We start from the raw sequence: 21,294 nt of genomic DNA, 5'->3' as shown, positions 1-21,294 counted from the left end.
ATTATATCATCTAAATTTTACATGTGTGGCATACATCTAAATCCGCAAGTTTAGACTCTGACGGTGTGTAAAAGATTTATCCCTTGTTTTTTTTGCTTAAATGCTTTAATATTGTCCTTTTCCTGTTCTGATTTTCACGTTCAAATTGACTATATATTATCTTTGGTTTTGTTGAGTGCGGGCAGGGTGCAAGATTTGAATCCCGACCTAGGTCTAAACAAGAATTTTAAATTCTTTTTGGTGGCCAACTTGTCTAAAACAAGTTAGTTAATTGACTTCAACACAATTAATTAATGCTTTTTGCATAATTAAAAATCTTTCCAAAAAAGCAGCTACTTTTACTCTTAGTGCCGCCTTGTTTGGAAGCCAAGTTTTTTGTCAATTTTGTCTGCTACAAGTTTTTTAAAAACTTTAACTACAATAACTTCAAAAAACTTTTCAAAGTTTTTAAACTATACACTTCAAAATATTCAAAAAAACACACTTCAAAAATTTTTTAAAGAACTTTTACAGTAAGTTACAGTAAAGTTTTAGATAAACACCCAAAAAACTCACGTTCCAAACGAAGATGTTCGTCAAAATGACTCGAAAGGGAGGCTTCCATTCCCAATAATGCTGGAAAAGTTTATGGTGCGTGTGAAATTGCAGATATAAGTATACAACAATTACAAAATCACACATCTAGAAGAAACAGACAAATCAAGCCTATGCTAAAGATCCCTTCACTATAGTTTATTCCACAAAACCAACACATTTTTTAATTCAATCACACAGAGAAATGATTACCAACATCAATCACAGTTATACCATGGGCTAATTTAAGGGATAAATCCGTAAGCTCTCATTTTCTCAATGCTGTCGAGGAATGACTTTGTCGAGTCCTTGAATCTCAAGAATCCAAGCTCCTTGCTCTTGTTCATACAGCTCACTCGATTATCCGAATAGAACACCACATCTGCAAGCCAAAATGCTGCAATATCATTCAGCTTTGTAGGCACCAGTTTGTGCTTCTTCACAATCTCATCCCACACCGGCTCCTTCCCCTTCATCAATTCTGCCATGCTTGTTTCCTTCTGCCCTTTTCTGTATCCAACCATTTCTAACCCAAACTGCTCTGCCAATATTTTCCAGATGTGTTTCCACTTGAAGACATCTCCATTGCTACAATTGAAAGCTTGGTTCTTGGCCTTGGGCTCCATCGATGCCCATATCTGTTGCTCAGCTAGTAAATCCGCGTCCACAACATCATAGTAACAATCCCAGGAGAAGTCGCTTCCAGGATACACCAAGGGCTTGTTCTCGTGCTTGCAAATGGTAGCATAAACGGAGATGGTGCTGACCATGTTCATCATGCTACAAGGGGAGAACCCGAAAACCAGAGCAGGTCGATGGGCGGACCACGTCAAACCAAGCTTGGCCTTGGTTTCTTCTTCAAGAATGTCCTCCAGGTCATAGTAGAAATTTGGTATGGGCAGTCTAGGCAGGTCCTCAGTGAAAGGCGACTCATGAGGTTCTTGCTTGTATCGTTCGTCGAACACTCCAAGGTAGTATTTGATACCTGTCTGGAGACAAACGTGCTGGAGATTTGGAGCATTGGGGATGACGACTCTCAGGACGTTCCTGAACATGGAACCATTTAAATCACAGTCCTCCGACCCAACCCAACATACATAGAAAATGTGAGTGATGTCGATGAGAGGGGAGAGCTTGGAAATGGTTTCTCTAGAATTGGAGATGTCGCATTGGATGTAGTTGAGTCGTTTGTCGGATAACCAGGTGGGACGAGGGCGGCGAGCCACACCATAGACCTTCCAGGGATTGCCAGGGGTATCATGGAGCAACAGCATTTCAGCTAAGCTGCTGCCAACAATTCCAGTGATTCCTATAATTAGAGCTGCACTGTTGTATTCTTTTTGTCCTCCGTTCTCCACACATTTCGTCGGCGAAATCTGAATACAGAAACACAAAAACAAACACAGCGAATTTGTTAGTTAGTCCCAAGCTGCTTTTTCTTCTCTTTCACAAAGCAACATGATCAGCTTCAAATTAATACTATTAATTTAAAACCTGATAAGCAGATCAGGTTTCAAATTTATAGTACATGAACCTGATCAGCTTCAAATTAACCATCCCCAATAACCACAAATGAATATCATCAGGAGAGATCGATTTCAAGAGACTTGACACAAGTTTAGGGAGCAAGACGGAAACGAAATGACAGTGGAACAGACCATGAAAGAGCAGTGAAATTAGTGGTTATTCAATTGCAGGCGAGATGAGGATCACACTAATAAAATGGTACTTAGTAGACAAGTAATACATTTGCTGTACATGCCTGTCCTGCAGCAACGGATCTGTTCCACCACCAGTTGGCTGCCATGTTGACTTGTTGATTGCAAGACCGAAACAGGACACAAAGGAAAGGGCACTCTAATCAGCTCAAGGCTCACTACTAAGAACTATGACTAAAAGCCTCGAGTGTTCAGTCTAATATGATTCAGGTTCTATATATAGTGTTGGGATTGCAATCCTTTTATTTATTTATTACTATGCATGCATGCATTATCTGCTAAGATCTTGACTAGGAGCATTCATCTTATCCTGTTTTACATTACAAAAATGATATCTTTCTCACTATAACGCATAGAATACATTATTTGCAAAAACGCCTAAGAATAATTACTAGTACTGATACAGATGGGTTTAGTGAGTATGGTCTAAATTGAAGGGACACTAATGCACTAAGCCTTTGTAAGGTTTAATTGTTGTTGCAGTTATGAAAAAGGAATGTTAACATGCATCAAATGAGGGGCTAAATTTCACCGCATTTTTATTAATGTTACAATAATAATTTAACATTGGCTTTGGTAGGATAGATTATTATTCCAAATAATTATTTAGAATAATTACTGTAGCATGTTTTGTGATATGATGCGTGTGAGATAAAAAAGTGGTTGGGAATATAAAAAGGTGGATTGGGAAATATATTTATCATGCAAGCGAAATGTGTTTATCTTCCGCAGTTCCAGAAAATACGATGAAAAAAGAGGTAAATTAAAAGAGACTAGTTCTTTTCTACTAATTCATATCCTATACTCGTAGGTTCATTTATTTTTTTAAGTCATCGGATTCTGTTGCTTTATGGATGGAGTATCTTTGGCCTTTTTTTTTTTTTTTCTAATTTTGTTTACAATGAAATCAAATAGCATATAGCACCGCCGAAAAATACTATCTAATCTTGGAACTAGCATATATTTGGTAATTTTCTGAAGTTTTTAAAGTTGTTCTCATTGACATTATGGAAGGACATTTTTGTAGCCAACTACTAGTGGTTATAAGCAATATAAACATTTTTTCAAAAAAAAAAAAAAAAGTAATAGAAACATGCCCTTTAAAATCTAAGGGCACCATTGAATTTATTGGGTTTCACCACCACCATTACTAGAAATTCAACTCCCGGCCAATTTTCCATTGCAGAGGCTCGTGGGCTCAAAACGAAAAGGACATTGCAAAATCAATGGTGAACATCCTCTTTTTAATATTGAATAGATGAATCCCTCGAGGGCCGCATGTACAAAGCACAATAGTATAATACAAAACTAAAACATCCCTGTTTGGATTGTTATTTTCTATACTTTTTTTAAAAGAAAAATATACTGTAACGATTTAATATGTATAAGGTAAAAAGATGAATGAAAAATATTTTCACGAAAAATGCAAAAAAAAATTTGGAAAAAAAAGGCCAATCCAAACAATTTATCATTAATAATTAAATCTGCTGGCTATTTAATGTTTGTATTTTTTGGGTTTCTGTCTTTTCTTTATTAATAAATAATAAGTATATGCAAAAAAAAAAAAAAAACAGAACGTAAATGCTTTTAAACAGTGACACGAAAAAGGCATGCTTTCAGTCCACATCACACGCGAGTAGATAAGACTAAATAACCCTCGAGGATCGCATGCGTAAAATAGTTAATCAGCGCCCCTCCCCTTTCACTCCATATCACACGTCTATAGATGAGTTTTTTGTCAAAATAACACTCTTTCTAAAAAATATTTTCAATGTGATTTACTTTCAAATTTTATTCTCAAATCGATGTTATTGTTGCCACCTAATTACCCTGATTGCCATGTAAGATAACAAGAAAGGAAAGCTTTAATCTAGTTTATAGTTTCCAATAAAAACTAAAAATTTAAACTGTTTTATTATAGAGGCACAAGAAAATTGCACAACTTTGATAATTTCCTTATAATTATTTAAAATAAATTTTACCATTATTGACCTTGCTATTGTTACTCACTGCAATTTTTTTAAATGTATCAAACTTATTGCATATATTTTTTCAAAAATTAATTTGCAAAATACAAAAATTGCAATGAACATTATAAGCAATAACAAGAAAAAGTTACTAAAACTTCAAGGCTATCATATTTTTTTTTATGTTATGCTTCCTACTCCTTGAAAAGAACTTTTACAAAAAGTAATCAAACTATTGCAATTAAAATAATGCTAAAGTTTCTCAAAAGTAACACAAGCCATTAATTGATGTTGAATAAATGTGCAAAAATACTTCAAGTATACGAGATTATTTGATTATGTGATAGAGAGGCACTACAAATGAACATGCTTATATTGAGTATGAATTTATGTTGTTACGGAGTTTTCCTCTTAGACATTTTATCAAACACACGGTGTGAGAAATCATTTGTTAAAGCAATTAGTATTCAAAATTTTTTGAAGGCCATAGGAATGTTCCAAAAACTGCACAATAGAAAAGACAAGAGAATAATCTTCATTTACCTTGAAATTATCAATTCGAGGAGAATATTTTCATCTACAGATACAATATCAGGAATGATAATGAAGTTTTAGATGTTATTAACATAAATATTGGCTTTTAACAATTACATTTGACAAGGAAAAATAACGAAAGGACACAAAATAATAAAGGAAAAAAAAGTGGGAAGGTTCAGAGAGAGAATCAGGGAAGATATTAGTTGGGAAAGAGAGATAGAATGTGCCTCTATCTCTATCCTACCACATATGCAGCCTATATGGAAAAAAAAGAATTATAAAGGTAATAAATTTTAAAATTAGGTTATTTTGGGTATATGTTTCAAAAGAAGAGTTATTTTGGTAATAAACTCTCTATAGATTGAGTTAGATGCATTTGATTATTACTAAATTGATTACTAAGTGTTGGGTGGGATAAAATCCAAACTCAACCATGACTTTTGTTTTGAAATTGAAGGTGGTTTCCTTTTTAAACTAGTGAAGTTGAGATATACTTTAGTATAGTTAGATGGTAGAGTTAGGTTTTGGTATTACATTTTTAGCTTTTTAGTTGATAAATATCTTTGATCTATTTACTGATCTTTGGATAAGCAGTTGCCTCCTGAAAACAAGTATTTACATAGAAGATTATATAGAAAAAAAGTTTTAAAAGAGTTTGGCCAATAAATGCTCGTTAAGAGGGGCTCAGATGTTTTTTTTTGGGGGCAAAGTGTAACTATGTCATAGAAGTATTCAAATTGAAGAGGCGCAATAAATATGAATGTGTGTATTCATTTGGTAAATTGAGTATAATTTAGGTTTTAACAAATACTTTCGAGGCATTCGTTAGAAAAATATTTTTTAAAACAATACCGTAACACCTTTTGTGCATGACGCATGTCAGATTAGAAATTTTGATTACCCTAACATTTATCTATTTTTGTAATTGTTGCTATCGTTGTTGTCAATGAAAAATGATATGCACTCGTAATTAAAACAGAGCATTGCAGCAGAACTTACGAGGCTGAGAGCGTGGGTCATTTAACTATTAATAATCACCAAATTGCTTGGATTTAAATGAACAATCGAACACAAGAAAGAACTAAAGAAACAAGACAAATTAACCCAATACATAATCGAACTTGGGAAGATGGTTTATTAAACCAAAACAAATCTTTTTTCCTTTAAAAAAAAATGTTATTTACACTCCATTTTTTTTTTGGTTATTTGTACTCCTATTATTTTAAAACAAAAAGTCTAGTAGGAGAACTGTAGGATTTTAAAAATAGAAAGGGGATCGAAAGATTAGAATTCAGAATCACTATATTCCAGGTCTCCAACCTTAATCAATAGGTCAAAACTTTTTCAATGCACTCACATCATCGTCTAATAAATAAACATTATATGACTAAAATCATAATAAAAATATGATTAATAAAAATGGGAGTACAAAAAATATTTTTCTTTTTTTATTATCTTTTGTTTGTGGGTGTTGGGAATCTCTGCAAAATAGACTCGTTGTTTATATTTTCTTTTGTCATACCGGCAGCACGGGTTCCATGCATGATGAGTGACTATTGACGAGTAATACAAGTTCCTCGAGGATCGCATGCACGCTCTAAGAATAGATTTGACTAAATGACTTCAACGTGTTATCCGTTCGTTGAAAAGTAAACAACCTATTGCGATGAATGAGAACCAATTGATAAAACGTTTCACTTATAATCGAAAGATTACTTATCAGGATGTTTCACTTATAATCGAAAGGTTACTCGTTAAAGTTATTCGATCTGGTCACTATGATAATTAGTGAGGAATCACTATTAATTCTTTTTATTAAAGAAAAAAAAATCACAATAAATGCTAATCGTTACATATTTCTAGCTTTCTATCTTACTTATTTTCAAATTGGATATTTTTTGGAGAGTTTCTTGCTAGCTTTTCTCTATTATTTGTCCTATTTTTTTCCCCTTCTTTCCACGCGCGTTATTCGCTGTATGTGTCCTTTTCTTCCCCTTTTATCTTGTATGTGGTACGAGATTGACTCACCAATGAAATGCATACATGAAGCTTGAATGTTTGCTGCATCCCTTTTTAAGCTGCAAGAAAAACCCATAGCTCCATCGAGTTTTTGTGTGAAAACCCACGACCATTTGTTGCAAAAGTAGTGGATAAGGTCAAAAAATAGTTTGCAAAGTCCAATTCAATGATTATGACCATTGTTCTGAGCATTTGTGGTTCATCTTTAATTTGATTTCCAATATCACACAGGTAGACTTGTGAGACAGTTTACGACAAGAAACTTCTTGGGCTCTTTTCTCACCAGGCAAATTTAGTAGTGACACAAGAAATTTGACGTGAAATAGATGAGAACATTATTCTGGCGTTTGGACCCATTGCAATGTCCAATTAATGCATGGACGTGACATTCTCTTGCTCCTATTATGGTCATGAGAACCCAAAAACTGCAAAGAGAAAATTTTACAATTACAAATTGTTACTTGTTACGTCATTCCATGCGTAAGAAAAAAAAAGGCATTATTGATTTTTTCCGTGGGAAAAAAAAGTGAAATTAGTTTTGTGATTCTATCAGGGTATCACATCATCTATGGACATCCCGGCCAGAAAAAGAAGAGAACCAACTTGAAAAGGATAGAGAAAAGGGACGAGGGGGTGTCCGGTATCAAAGCTAGTTTGTTTATGATGTCATTCGTACAAAGATTACAAAAATTGAAAGGAAAATACAACAGGGAAGTTCAATTCCTGGGAGGAAAATTAAATCTTCCTTCACATATTTATTGCAAAATTTAACCACCAGAAGTAAAATATTTATTTAGAATCAAAAGCCTGCAGGAAGAGATACAAATCATGGAACAATTTTGTGAGCTCTCATCTTGTCAATCACAGAAATGACAGATTTTGTAGTGTTCCTGAACCCCAAGAACCCATGTTCTTTACTCTTGTTCATGCTATCCAACATACACTCTCCACTGAAAATCACATCAGCAAACCAACAAGTCGTCACCTCCTCCAATTTCGTAGGAGTCAGCTGATTCTTCTTCACAATCTCATCCCACACCGGTCCTTTGTCCTTCATCCACTCACTCATGCTCACGAATTCCTCATTCTCATCAACTTCCACGTACTCCAACTCGAATTCCTCCGCCAGCACTTTCCACATTTGCCTCCACTTGAACAAATCCCCGTTGCTGCAGTTGAAAGCTTCGTTCTTTGCGTAGGGATCCACGGCCGCCCAAATCTGGTGCTCCGCGATCAAATCAGCGTCTGATGCCACCGAATAGCAATTCCAGGCCGCTTTTGTGCCTGGAAATTTAAAGGGCACCTTTTCGTGCTTGCAGATTGCAGCGTAAACGCAGATTGTGCCAATCACATTCATCATGCTATACGGGGAAAAGCCAAATATCGCCGCAGCCCTGTGGACTGACCATGTTAGTCCTTGCTTCTTCTTGCAAGTTTCGAACAATATGTCTTCCAGGCTGTAGTAAAAGTTGGGGACGGGGAGTCTGGGAACATCCTCGACGAATGGAGTTTCGTGGGGCTTGATTTTTCCCAAGGATTCGAAGGGTCCGATGTAGTGCTTGTGGCCTGTCTGAAGACAAATATGGGTCAGGTTTGGTGCGTTTGGGACAACGGCATTTAGGACGTTCAAGAACATGGCATCATTGACTTGTATGCACTCTGCCTCGGATGGCCGATTAGCCCAGGTTACCCAGAAGATGTGGGTGACGTCAGTGAGGGGAGAGAGCTTGGCCCGAGCGTCATCAGCGTTGAGGACATCACACTGGATGTATTGCACCGGGTGGTCTAGGCTCCAGGACGGCCGGGGGCGTCGCGCCACCCCGTAAACCTTCCATGGACCACCCGGGGTGTCGGAGAGGGGGAGGATTTCGGCCAAGCTGTTGCCAATTATGCCCGTGACTCCCGCCACAAGGGCCACACTCTGGAAATTCTTGGAAGCAGGTGCACCATCTTCCCCCAGCGTTTTCTGCAAATTTTCCCAAAATATCAGTCAAGAACATGCTCATAGAATTGAACTTAAAAAAAAAAAAAACAGCAGGGGAAATCAAAGACTAGATAGGATCAGAAAGAGCAGTAGACTTGCCCTTGCAGCTCCAACAGCACCAGCCCACCACCAGCTCATTTTTTCAGAGAGACTATGGGAGGATTTGACAGAGGAAATTGGAGAGGGCTCCAGAGACAAAGATGCAATTAAGGGCACAAGTTTCAGTTGATTTAAAGAGAGACGGCAGTGGTGTTGGGTGGCTACTGGCCACACTAAAATTTGATAGTTAATTGCTTCAAGACGTGGTTTGTTGGATGGTGAAAAAAAATATTATCAATTCTTAAATTAAATAATGTTAAATATTAAAAATTTAAATCATTATCTTTAATGATGACAGATATAAGTCGAGAAAGCAGTAACCAAAAAAGTTTTGGATTCCTATAGAACGTACCATCGTTTCATTTTCATCAATGATCGTTGATTCCGAGAAGTTTTGTATATTGATCGAGCGGCCCCGCTGATTGATTTCAATCATGTATGGGCCCCACTGATTAAATTAGATTTGTGGTGAAGAATTTGTTTTTATTTGTATGACAAGGAACAAGAGCACTAAATTGGCCCCTTTACGTTGGCATTTGGATTCATGTTTTTGACATTTAGTAGCAAAATCCCAATCAATTTTTAGAGTCTTTTGTTGGTTGTTGCCTTCTTCCTTTCCCCTACGGCTCGACCTGCTGCTGGCCTCTCGCGAGATGGCACGCTGACAACAGCCACCCTCGAGTTGCGCGTGCACATCTTCTTCATTGGTCGCGCGATTGAAATTGTATTTTTTTTAATTTTTGTTTGAGAAATTCGTTGCTTCACTTTTATTGTAATTAATTTTCTTAAAAGTTAGTTAGTTCCCTCCTATTTATTAAACAAAAAAAAAAAGAAAAAAGAAGAACTAGTAGTAAATTGAATCAAGTAAAGCTGATTTTCTCAGTTGGAAATGACCAAGAAAGGCCCTGTACGAGGTTCATCAACTGTGACATCTTAGGAGTATAAACTGTCTAAATCGAGATCGGATGGTGTACTGCTCGAGCTCAAATTTGAGCTACAATACTACTCCTTTCTTTTCTTCCATAAAATTTGTTATTTTTGAAATAAATTTGTAATTTATATATAGTGATATTAGTAGGAAATAAAATTTTTACTTTCATCTTATATTCTTAGTTGTGAGTCATCTTTTATTTGATGTATTGATAATTGTGACGAATAAGTGATCGGTCAGATGAAGGATAAAAATAAAATTTTATTGAAAAAGATAAGTTAATTTTCATAAGATAACAATTAATTTGGAACAAAACATGACAAATTTTATAGAGTAGAAGAAGTTCAGACTCATCGAATTCTTAAAATTTGAGTTTTACCTCAAGATCGATCTGGTTTTGGCTCACTCAAGATATAATAGTTAAATCAATTGAGGTTAACAATTGGGTTCATAATTAGTGGGTTAACAGTCACTAGTTCGTAAAGTATATAACCCAGTAAGAATAAGTGAAATTGTTCATGGGCTTACGGGGCCCATTAGTATAAGATCTAAAAGCAAGATTACCACGAGCCTATGATCGTTAAAAAATAATAATAATAATAAAACGCGCAGCGGCTCCGTTTGGATTAGCTGTTTTTGGGGTTGTTTTTCAAAAACAGCACTGTAGCATTTCGTTTTTGAAATACAAGTCCGTTTGGATTAGTTGTTTTTTAGGTTGTTTTTCAAAAACTATATGAAAAATTTTTACTGTAGATTTTTTTGGATTATTTTTAGAGGTATTTTTAAAACATATTTTTGGATATTTTTATAATTTTATTTTTACATACATTTATGCATTTATAATACATTTATAAATATTTATAAATAAATATATTTATATATTCGCTAAAAAATATATAAATGTATTATATTATATATAATAAATAATATAAATATATTTATAAATGCATAAGTGTATATTATTATAAATGAATATTATATAAATGTATAAATGTATAAATTATATATTTTTATATAAATATACATTTATGGATTTATAATACATTAATAAATATTTATAAATAAATATATTTATATAAAAATATAAAATTTATTAAAAATATATTATATTATATATAATACATAATATAAATATATTTATAAATGTATAAGTGTATATTATTGTAAATTTATAAATTATAAATGAATATTATATAAATGTATAAATGTATAAATTATATATTTTTATATAAATATACATTTATAAATATTTATAAATAAATATATTTATGTATTTATATAAAAATACATAAATGTATTATATTACATATAATACATATTATAAATATATTTATAAATGTAAAAGTGTATATTATTATAAATGTATAAATTACAAATGAATATTATATAAATGTATAAATTATAATTTTATTAATATATATTAATATATGTATAAATGTATTAATATAATTAATATAAATGTACAAATGTATTAATATTATGTATAAATATAAAATTAATATTATGTATATTAATATAAATGTATTATAAATGTATTATATTATGTATAATACATAATATAAATGTTTATTATAAATATACATTAATATATATATTATGTATAAATGTACATTTATATAAATGTAAAATATATATTATATTATATATAATTTATATAATATGTAATATTCATATAAATATATTATAAATATGTAAAAATATTTTTTAAGTAAAATAAAATATTTATAATATGTAAAAATAAATATATAAATATTTAATATATATAATATAAATTAATATAAATTATAAATATTATAATATTATAAATATGGTGTTTATATAATATTTCAATTTGTAATATTTATTGTATATTTCATTATATAAATATTCATATAATATATAATATATAAATATATAAAATATAATTTTCAATTTGTATAATATACATAATATTGTATATATATAATATAATATACATAATATAATATATTATACATAATATACATTATTACATATTATGTATATTATATATTATACCTAACATTGTTAGACATTATTATACACAATAATGTACATAATAATATTATACATTAATAATGTATATATTATAATATAATGTACATAATATATTATGTATAAATATTTACACATTTATGTATACAATATTACATATTATGTATATTATATTATGTATATTATAATATATTATGTATAATATTAATGTATATAAATATTTATATAATATATAATATATATAATTTTCAATTTGTATATTTCAATTTATATTAATATAATATATATATATATAATATACATAATTGAAATATACATATGTAGTTGTTTTTGATAAAATGTTTGGATATGGTGTTTTTGGAGTTGTTTTAGAAATACACATTTACTGTAGCATTTGGGATGTGAAAAACAGTTTTTCAAAAACAGCCCCAAAAACAAGGATCCAAACACACTTGTTTCAAGCAACATGTAAACAATAAGATTGGACTCAATTTTACGTTCTCTTTAAAATTTAAATCTGTGGATTCGGTTTCCACAAATGACTAACTCTGGAGCAATGAGGAACAACTACCTTCATCCTCTTCAAATTCATAGCAAAATGAGACGAAAAATCAAATGATTCTTTATTCTGATATAAAACTTTCTACAATTTATATACTCCTAACAAATCTTTACGATCGATATCCCAGTGAAAAGTATAGTCCCTGTGCATTTGGAAAGTGATTTAAATCCAATAACTTGTTAAAATTAGGAAATTTCAAACTTATAATATAGTAAGAACAACATGCTTAAGGACTTGCAAAGTTAATGTATACCAACCCCCACCCCCCAAACAAAAAAAAATAAGAAAAAAGGGGAGATGCAAACCTATTGATCTTGTTCAAGGACCCTGTTCTATGGAAAAAAAGAAAGTATGATGATTTGATGTAAGTGCAAATTCTACCAGAAAAGGGATTTAACATGCAAGGAGCATTGCTTGATTGAAGGAACAAATTAATGCATTCAATTTAACGTGGACTTGTGGTCCTGCCCACTTCCGTTCCATAAGTGATAGTAATCCTTAAGCATGCAGGTACTAGAAAAAGGAAAGTTTTGAATAGTGAGTGGAATACAAAATTTGCGATCGTACCCTAAGACCAGGTGATATCAATTACTTTACGGGAGAGGAGACTACATTTGATCATCAATCAAGTTAGCATCTTGTCTTCTTCTGTGTTTCCCGCTTTTCACCAATCAATCATGTTAAGACCAATTCCTGTTAATTGTTTCTTAATGATCGGTAGAATGCCTCATTGATTTGAAAAACTCTCTCCACTTCCCCCAGCTCCATCAAGATTCCTTCTGCCTTTCCAGTTTCCATGCAAAGGTTCTTGAGAAGTGGTGGACAGACCTGATCCAATGCATAAGGCAGGAGTAATAAGTACTATTAACTCTTATGTCGTCGTTCATTTATTGAAGAAGCAAGTATATAAGTCGTAAAAATCTAGACTTGGTGATAAACATAGATAATGGAGCTTGATTACCTGCCATGAAACCCTTCCCTTGGATGGAGATTTTCAAACTCGGGAGTTTGTCCTGGTAAATTCTAAGATCATCATCTTTTTGCGATTGTTCTTCTGTTTCAGCACGTTTGCTTAATGTCTTTGACTGAGCAGCTTTAAAGAGCCATGTTGAATCCATCTGCTTGCAGATCATCCGTACTGCATAATATGGTATTTTCACATGTTTTGTGGCTTCTGATTTGATACAACCATTGATGAACATAATACAGTCCATTAAGCTCTCTTTACCCAATCCCTTCATGTCATATGCCTGTGATCTTCTCCAAAGACTCTTGCCATGAGAATTCGGAGGATTAGAAAGGCAAAGTGCTCGAGTTGTATCGCTTATGGCTGCATCAGGTTCCTTCAGCAGCAAGGAACACTGAGCTCTATTACTATACAGCACAAGTCTCTCCTTTTTCAATCTCGTGGGGCACAGCTCTAATGCTTCTGTGTACTTCAATTGTGCTTCTTGAATCTTTCCCAACTCAAAGCTATGATTTCCCTGTTGTTTTATCAAGGCCACCAATACTCTTTGCTCTTCGAGTTTCTCAGCAGACATGGTCTTCTCGTTCATTCTCTTCTTTATATTGAGATTCCATGTTTCTTCTAATGCTCTTTGAACATTATTGCTCATGACGATCTTGGAGTTTCGTAGTTTAAAATCACCGAGAAGTACTCTTGCAATCTTTTCACCAATGTTTGACCTTCCTCCAATGTCCCTAAGTTCAATCAAATCACTAAGATGTAATGTGGCAATTTCGATTACTTTGTACCTCGTATCTGGATCTTTCAGAAGTAAAAGAAGGCAATCAATTCCCATGTACTGCCAATCATCTGAAGATCTGGAGAGATTACATAGATTTTCTATGACTTGCTTTATTTCTGCTATGCTTCTTCTTCCAAGTTTACTATAACAAAGAATTCTGATAAGTCCAATCCCTGAAGGAGATGTGCCATTGGCAAGTCCACCCCACATCTCAGACAAATCCTTCAAGAACTCTGGCTTACACATGAGATCTAATGACCTCCCTTTGATGGCAAAGCAGTTTAGAAGATGAAGACACCAACATTGAAGTTGACTAGCCCATTCCTCTGCCTTCCTATTTTCTATCTCCAAATCCCCGAGACCTAACCCTCTCGTGAGCAAGTCACAATGGTATCTCAACCTCTTCTTCTTGTCTTTTACCCCTACAAACATCTTATAAACAACTTCCAGACAGGTAGAAGCCAAACGCATGGCTAATCTAACCACTTCTTCTTCGTAAAGCGCTATAGCTTTGAAGGTCGTTTCATAGCTTGCCAAATGTCCTAGTGCTCTAACAGCTACCCTTTGCTCTACCCAGCTCATCTTTCCTCTAAGAAGCTCCAATAATGGTGGTATGACACCAGCATCAACAGCTTTGACAGCATACTCGGCATTGTTTATCGTGTAGGAACCAATAATATGAGCTGCATAATATGCATTGTAAATGTTTTGATAGCTAAGAAGCCAATCTACATCATTGACACTTCTTTCAATAAGACTTGCCATGCATTCAAAAACACCTAAAGAAGGAAGCTCTCCATCTTGAGGTTCAGTCATGGCAATATTCCACAGCCCACTGAGTACTAGAACAAGTTCTTGGTCTTCAATCTGATGCATGTTTCTCAAGTAGCTTGCAATTCCAGCTCTCCTGAGCAATAAATCTTGTTCCTGGAGTGTGCAAAAGAAACACCTACTCATGCTTCTACTCAATTGATCTTTAGGCATATTTGCAATTTTGAGGGGTAGGTGTTTGAAATGGAGATATAGGTGAAAGACACTAATTTGTCCGTTTTGTATCAAAAAACAATAGATGATTTCAGAAAGGTTTTACTTCAGGCTTCTTTGTTTTTGTCACCCTATTGCTGTTTTCTTTCACAAAAATATGAAGCAAAAATAAGAGAAGTTCCAACGGAAGAAAACAATCCTGCGGTAAGGAGTGACTAGAAGCCGCTCATGAGATGAGATCATCTGATATATAATGCAACAACTTAAGACAAAGCTTCATGTCTAGGAGCTTTGGCCTTTTCTTCTTTCCACTTTCAACAGCTCTTTTTGCTGTTGTTTTTGATGATCTATTGGTGAGACCAAAAAGCTTGTTTGCCCTTAACCGGAAAGTGTAAAGGGTGCACATATAATCCATTGAAAGAAAGTAAAACCTAGTCATCAGGAGCCTGAATTGCATGCATAATTTTCCTTCGAGGTAATTCTCAGTTTTGCCTTTTTGTTGCAGTAAATCCACGTTTTTTCCAGTGCGTCCAGTGATTACAACTAACATTAGACAGATCAAACTATCCACCTGACCCCTAAACTATTCTCTTAGCACTCTTATGGTCCCTTAATAATATATTATTGCAAACAAACCTCTCAACAAAAAAAAGTACCAAGTTTAAGGATTTCAGTCAAACTCTGGCATTAGTGCTAGATAGAATGAGGGATAAAAGTGTATAGAAAGGGTTTAAACTATTTCTATTATCAAGTTTTGGCCCCTAATCTAAATTTTATCTAGAGTATATACTTTTAGCCCTTCTAGCCATTTTAGTCGGAAGTGCAGGCGGAACTAAATGGCATTTTTATCCAATCATTTAATTTAATATAGTCATCCGAAGTAGAATCAGAAGGGTTAAGATGAAGAATACATTTCATTATTCAGCATTGCAAAAAGCTAAATCTAATCATAGTAAAATGAAGTGCATTCTCCTTCTTTACCTTTTTAATTCTACTTGCGATAGTTATATTAAGTAGTTGGACACAAACATCCCTTCGTTTTGGTTGCATTTAAGATTAAAATGACCAAAAGGGTTGAAAGTATACACTTTTAATTATTCATGGATTACCCTGAGACAAAATTTAAATTAGAGACCAAAACTTAACAAGAATAGTTTAAGGACCCCCTAAATACTTTATTGTTGAAAAATTCTTGTGTTCGGTCAATTTTTTCTCTCGTTTCATCAGCATTAACGGTTAAATTTGATGAAAGTACTTAAACTTGGCACTTTTTTTTTGGTTGACGGGCTTGCTTGCGACAATATATTATTGAGAGGCCAAAAGAGTGTAATGAGAATAGTTTAGGGGCTGAGTTAGATATTGCTTCATGACATTTTTGTAGGCAAAACTATTATTATTGTTTCAAAGTATGTATCATTATCTCTTACAGTTTTTCCCCCTCTGTCGGCAATCCCCGTAACACGACTTAAACAGAAAAAGGATTATCGACCCTATCCCCTTAACATGACTTAAAACAGGAAAAAGGATTTTGTATTGATGATGTTCTTGGCCACCTTAGCTGGTGAAAGTAACAGTTTTATTTTTTCGTCGTACGAGGTGAAAGTAACATATACTTCAATAATATGATCAAGAAACTCTTTTGTATGGCGAGTCTTAGATTCAACCCAGACTGGAGTTGCAAAACCAATGTTGATCTCGGGATGATGCTAGTCATGCTAGGCTTTGAACTCTTAACTTCTACTACTTTGCAATCTATGTGCATTAAAGAAGATTTGCTACGAACACGCGCAAATTAATGATAGGAGAGACATTTGATGTAATGTGGTGCAAATGCTGCGGAAGGATGTCAAGGACCACAACCTCAAAACTGGGAAGTTTTCCCTCTTCAACTCAGTAAGTGATATTGTGGTCCATTTTCAAATTAGCTTTTTTCCAACTGGTGAAGAACACTAGCATAGAAAGGTAGTCCTACTGCTAAGCACTAGCATACAAAAAGGGGAAGGTCTCAAGAAAATGCGGCTGCAACAAGATTACCCACAGGCAACAGCATAAAAAGCAGATTCACATATATTATGTTAATTAGTACTAACGAGTATACTATAATCTTGTTTGTCTCCAGCTCGTGTACCTTCAAGAATATTCTAATGGTTATGATTTCTAAAACTGAGTTCTTTCAACAACATCTCTTCATCTGGGATTCTTTTCAAGTTTGTTTATTCTAAATTGTATAATGCGCGTGAAAACATCTATATTAGCTCATCAGGAGGGAGGACACTTGCTTAAGTTTTCTAGTCAAACAGAAACAGGATTAATGTAAGTTTTTTTGCCAACTCTGCATGATTGACTAAAGTTCCCGTTCTTTTTTCAAAAATTTCCTGTTCTTGTGACTCTGCAGCGTGCACAAGGAAGGTGCAGGGTAGATGTTTTCACCTGAAGCAACAGAGAATTTTGTTTTAAACTTGATAGCAGAATGACAATTGAGGGACTGGTTGTTGAATGAACCATAAAGTTTGAGATGGAAGGAAAAATGTCAGGGCAACCATAACGGGGGTAAAGAAGTATTGAGTCTGGATCTCAAATTCTTAACAATGTAATTCTGTCATCATTTAGGGTCTGTTTGTTTGGAAGGAAAATATTTTCCAGAAAATGTTTTCCTGATTTTCTATTGTTTGGTTGGGTTATTGCTTTGGGAAAATTTTTTCCTGCTGAAAATATTTTACATCAGATGCTGTAAAATGACTTCCCATGTAAATGAACTGAAGTTATTTTCCATATCCGTCTCGTAAATCGTAAGACTATCCATTCATGCTCCCCCACCAGCCTTAAGATTCAAAACAAAACCTACCACTTGTGCAATACCCCACTAAAGATTTGTAGTCTTCATCTCCTCCCAAACATTGGAAAAAACATGGAGAAAGTAATTATTTTCCTAGATAAAATTTTCTATGGAAGACATTTTCCGTTGAAAATATTTTACATTGAATCAAACGGAGCCTTAGGATAAAGAGTAGCAGTGTACAGTGCCCTAACAGCATACCCTTTGAATAACTTGGCGACATCTAATTCCAATGTCAAATGCCAAGACTAAGGAGATCTATCCTCTGTTGACAAGGCAGAATGGGGAGTGTAATAAAACTTTGTTGGCAGAAGAAAAATAATTCTTTTAAGATCCCAACTATAGGATGTTAATGCTAGTGTACCAACTGCATAACTATTTATTCACTATTCAAGATTGAGCCAAAAGATGTATGGAAATATTTTTTCTTTATTACAGAACCATCAAAAATAATTGTATCATCCCAAATATGGCATCTGAGTGGAAAGAAGCATATTTAAGGCCCTGTAGTAGTATCATTTCTTGTCCGTCGGCCGAGATTATTTGGACTGAGATGAATGATTGTTACATTATTTTTCTATAAACCAGTCTGGCTTGTTCCTCCTCTGCATAGTAGTGATAATCATCCTCTTCCTCGCTTGAACTTGACCTCTCGCATCTGAAAGTTTTGATATGAGAAGCAAGCTTCCTTATCTCATTACCATAATCAAATCCGCTGCAGTCACTCAAGTCCAGGAGTTCAAGCTCTCTGCAGCTTTGCAATATCATCAAAAGGTTATTCTGGTGGAAATGGACTTTCCTAAAACTTAAGTACTTGATCTTTGGCATACTGGCTATGGCAAATGCTTCTTCATGACCTATCCAACTATAGCAGCAAATTAGCCCTACAAAGTTCTTTCAATGAAGCCTGAGCTGAGCAAACATTTCATTAAGCATATAGCAATGTCCAATGCTCAATACTTGCAAGTTCTTCCATTTACTGATCAGGTTTGCGATGACTGGTCCGTTGTGATACAATAGATCAAGAGACAAACCTAAGAATTTCAAGTCCGGGCACCTGCTAGTCCAGAGAATTAATACAATTTCCGGGTTAGTTATCCTGATAACCACAAAACTGAAAGAAAATTTTCAGTGAAGGAAAGGACAAACTTACTCATCTGAGATATATTCTAGTGCTTGATATGAGCAAGTGCCAGGAAGCACCAAACTTGTAGCAGACCTCTGACCTCGGCTAACTACAAATTTAGCAAACGAAGCATTTGGAAAATGATGCCACGATAGACTGTATGAATGCACAAAGTGCATTGTCATTGTTCTGGGCAATTTTTCTGAACATCTGATATCAGGGAAAACGAGAATCTGCCAACATTTTGGGTCAAGGGTGGCTTTGTACCATGATTTACACACAAGTGGAATACTCAATAGAAGTGACTCCATCCCAACCCATTTGAACACTTCAACCAGGCAATCGATGTTCAAATTCTCCCAATCTCTTTGAGCCATGTATTATCTTCTTTCCTCGTGTAAATAACAACAAATGACTTGCACATCAGTTAACTGTGACATATCTTATTAACAATTGGACAAGCCTTGCCATATTAGTAAGGTTCTTGCATCACAGTATTCAATTCATGGATTATAAATGCCAGAAACAGTTTATCATTCACTAGCAGGGCTAAGTGCAGAGGCTGCATTTGAATTTCTTTTCCAATCGAGTGGCATGGAAACCTTGGAATTTGGATTAGCTGCAGCAATTAAGAAATGATAAGCTAACAACGAAGAACTGAAGAGAAAACAAAGCCTATATCTATATGGCGTACCAGAATTCAAGGCGTCCTCATAAGCAGAGCCTTTTCAACTGCCACTGGGTGAAAATTTTGAAGTAAAATTCATTCATTTAAGCTATGGATTCTAAAAAGAAAATATGCTCCATTCCACCACCTCTATGCATCTTATGCACAATAGCTGATAACTTAAACAGATTAGCCGTGGAAGCAATGTTTCAAATTGAGTTTGAGATGCAAAGAATAAGACTCACAATATAGATACAAGGCAACGCCTTTTAGTTTGAATCTTCATGCTGGCCGGGCGGCATTTCTCGTTCGGGAGCTGTATTCCCTTAGATTGTCAGAGGGGAAACAAGAGGAATTGATGAAGCAACAGAAGACATGGATGACTCTCAAATAATCACTAGTGGAGCTGTATGCAGCTGTCCTGTCAGTAAAGCTTTTACAAATAAATTAGTAATAAGCGTGGATCGCATGCGTGAAACCAAAAGCGGGATATATCATATTTGTCCGTTTGGATTGCTTCTTTTTTTTTTCATTTTTTTAAAATATATTATAGCGATTATATATATATAAAAGATAAAAAAATAATTAAAAAATATATTTATTGAAAACGTAAACATTTTTTGGTAGACCAAAGAAATGTATCGAAGTCCTTTTAGGTATATTTCTACTTGGATATAAAAGTTTTGATAAAGAGATGTACTACAATCTTTTAATCAATGACATATTAGGTAGGTCAAAAAAGTCTGCTGCCTAACCAAGTAATATGTTTTCGGAAAAAACATATTAGAACCAAGTAATATGCACACAAAGAAGATACTAACCAACCAAGTGATGATTTGGTATGTTTAATTAAGTGGTAAAAATTGACAGGGTGTCGAGTCTGTGTAATAATAAATACCTGTTCAAATAAAATACAAATTCTGTATATAGCGGTAAGCAGGATCGAATCCACAGGGAGTGGGGATAATTTAATTTCTTCTCAAGTTCCAGATATGGGGGGTTTTTGAAAATGAGAGTAACTAAATTACTTGGAATAAATTAAAATAAAATAAAATAACTACAACTCAAATAACTAATTATCACAATAAAAATAATAATGGACGAACTCTAGTCAAGAGACAACTTCGGAGATGGTTCACTTAATTCGATCACAGATACAAGGATTATTCCAGTTACTATCTGATAAATTAGTTATAGTTGTCATACACGCGATAAACAACCAACTCTTTCTCAATTTGTCGATAGCCAAGGTACGACCGTTGACTATTTCTCTAATCAGGAAACAACCCTAGGTACGACCATAGAAGTTCAATTCCCTAATTGCATGAATAATTAAAAGAGTCTAATTCTAACCAATCAACACACTACGAGGGTCTCTTTAAGTTAGCCTGTCTATCTCCCTGACACAAATCCAGTCATGTTAGTTGCCACCAGTTTAGAATAATTAAATAATTACGGATTTAACTACCCTAATTGGTTTCAGATTATTGAATTAATCTAGAATCCGGGCCCTGGATAATCGAATAATAAAACAACCATATGAACATAAAG

The 21,294-nt window shown here is 34.0% G+C and overlaps 2 protein-coding genes and 1 pseudogene across 2 annotated transcripts; all 3 read right to left on the bottom strand.

Annotated features, from left to right (window-relative positions):
* Positions 1 to 569: 569 nt before the first annotated feature.
* LOC113712611 (uncharacterized) lies at positions 570 to 9,076 on the bottom strand. Its single transcript, XM_072068533.1, has 5 exons — positions 8,898 to 9,076; positions 7,644 to 8,780; positions 5,372 to 5,396; positions 2,336 to 2,430; positions 570 to 1,949 (listed from the first exon to the last, which is right to left on the bottom strand). The coding sequence occupies exons 1-5, from the start codon at positions 8,934 to 8,936 to the stop codon at positions 819 to 821; spliced, it is 2,427 nt and encodes an 808-aa protein (XP_071924634.1). The 5' UTR covers positions 8,937 to 9,076; the 3' UTR covers positions 570 to 818.
* A 4,193-nt stretch (positions 9,077 to 13,269) lies between these two features.
* On the bottom strand, positions 13,270 to 15,114 carry LOC140015717 (uncharacterized). The gene has a single exon (XM_072068532.1). It carries the CDS (start codon positions 15,112 to 15,114, stop codon positions 13,270 to 13,272), a length of 1,845 nt encoding a protein of 614 aa, XP_071924633.1.
* Positions 15,115 to 18,309: 3,195 nt separating this feature from the next.
* Positions 18,310 to 20,205, bottom strand: LOC140015574 (F-box/LRR-repeat protein At3g48880-like; annotated as a pseudogene).
* Positions 20,206 to 21,294: the final 1,089 nt, after the last annotated feature.

This window comes from Coffea arabica, chromosome 10c, assembly GCF_036785885.1.
Source record: "Coffea arabica cultivar ET-39 chromosome 10c, Coffea Arabica ET-39 HiFi, whole genome shotgun sequence".
NCBI lineage: Eukaryota > Viridiplantae > Streptophyta > Magnoliopsida > Gentianales > Rubiaceae > Coffea > Coffea arabica.
This window is presented reverse-complemented; position numbering and strand designations above follow the sequence as displayed.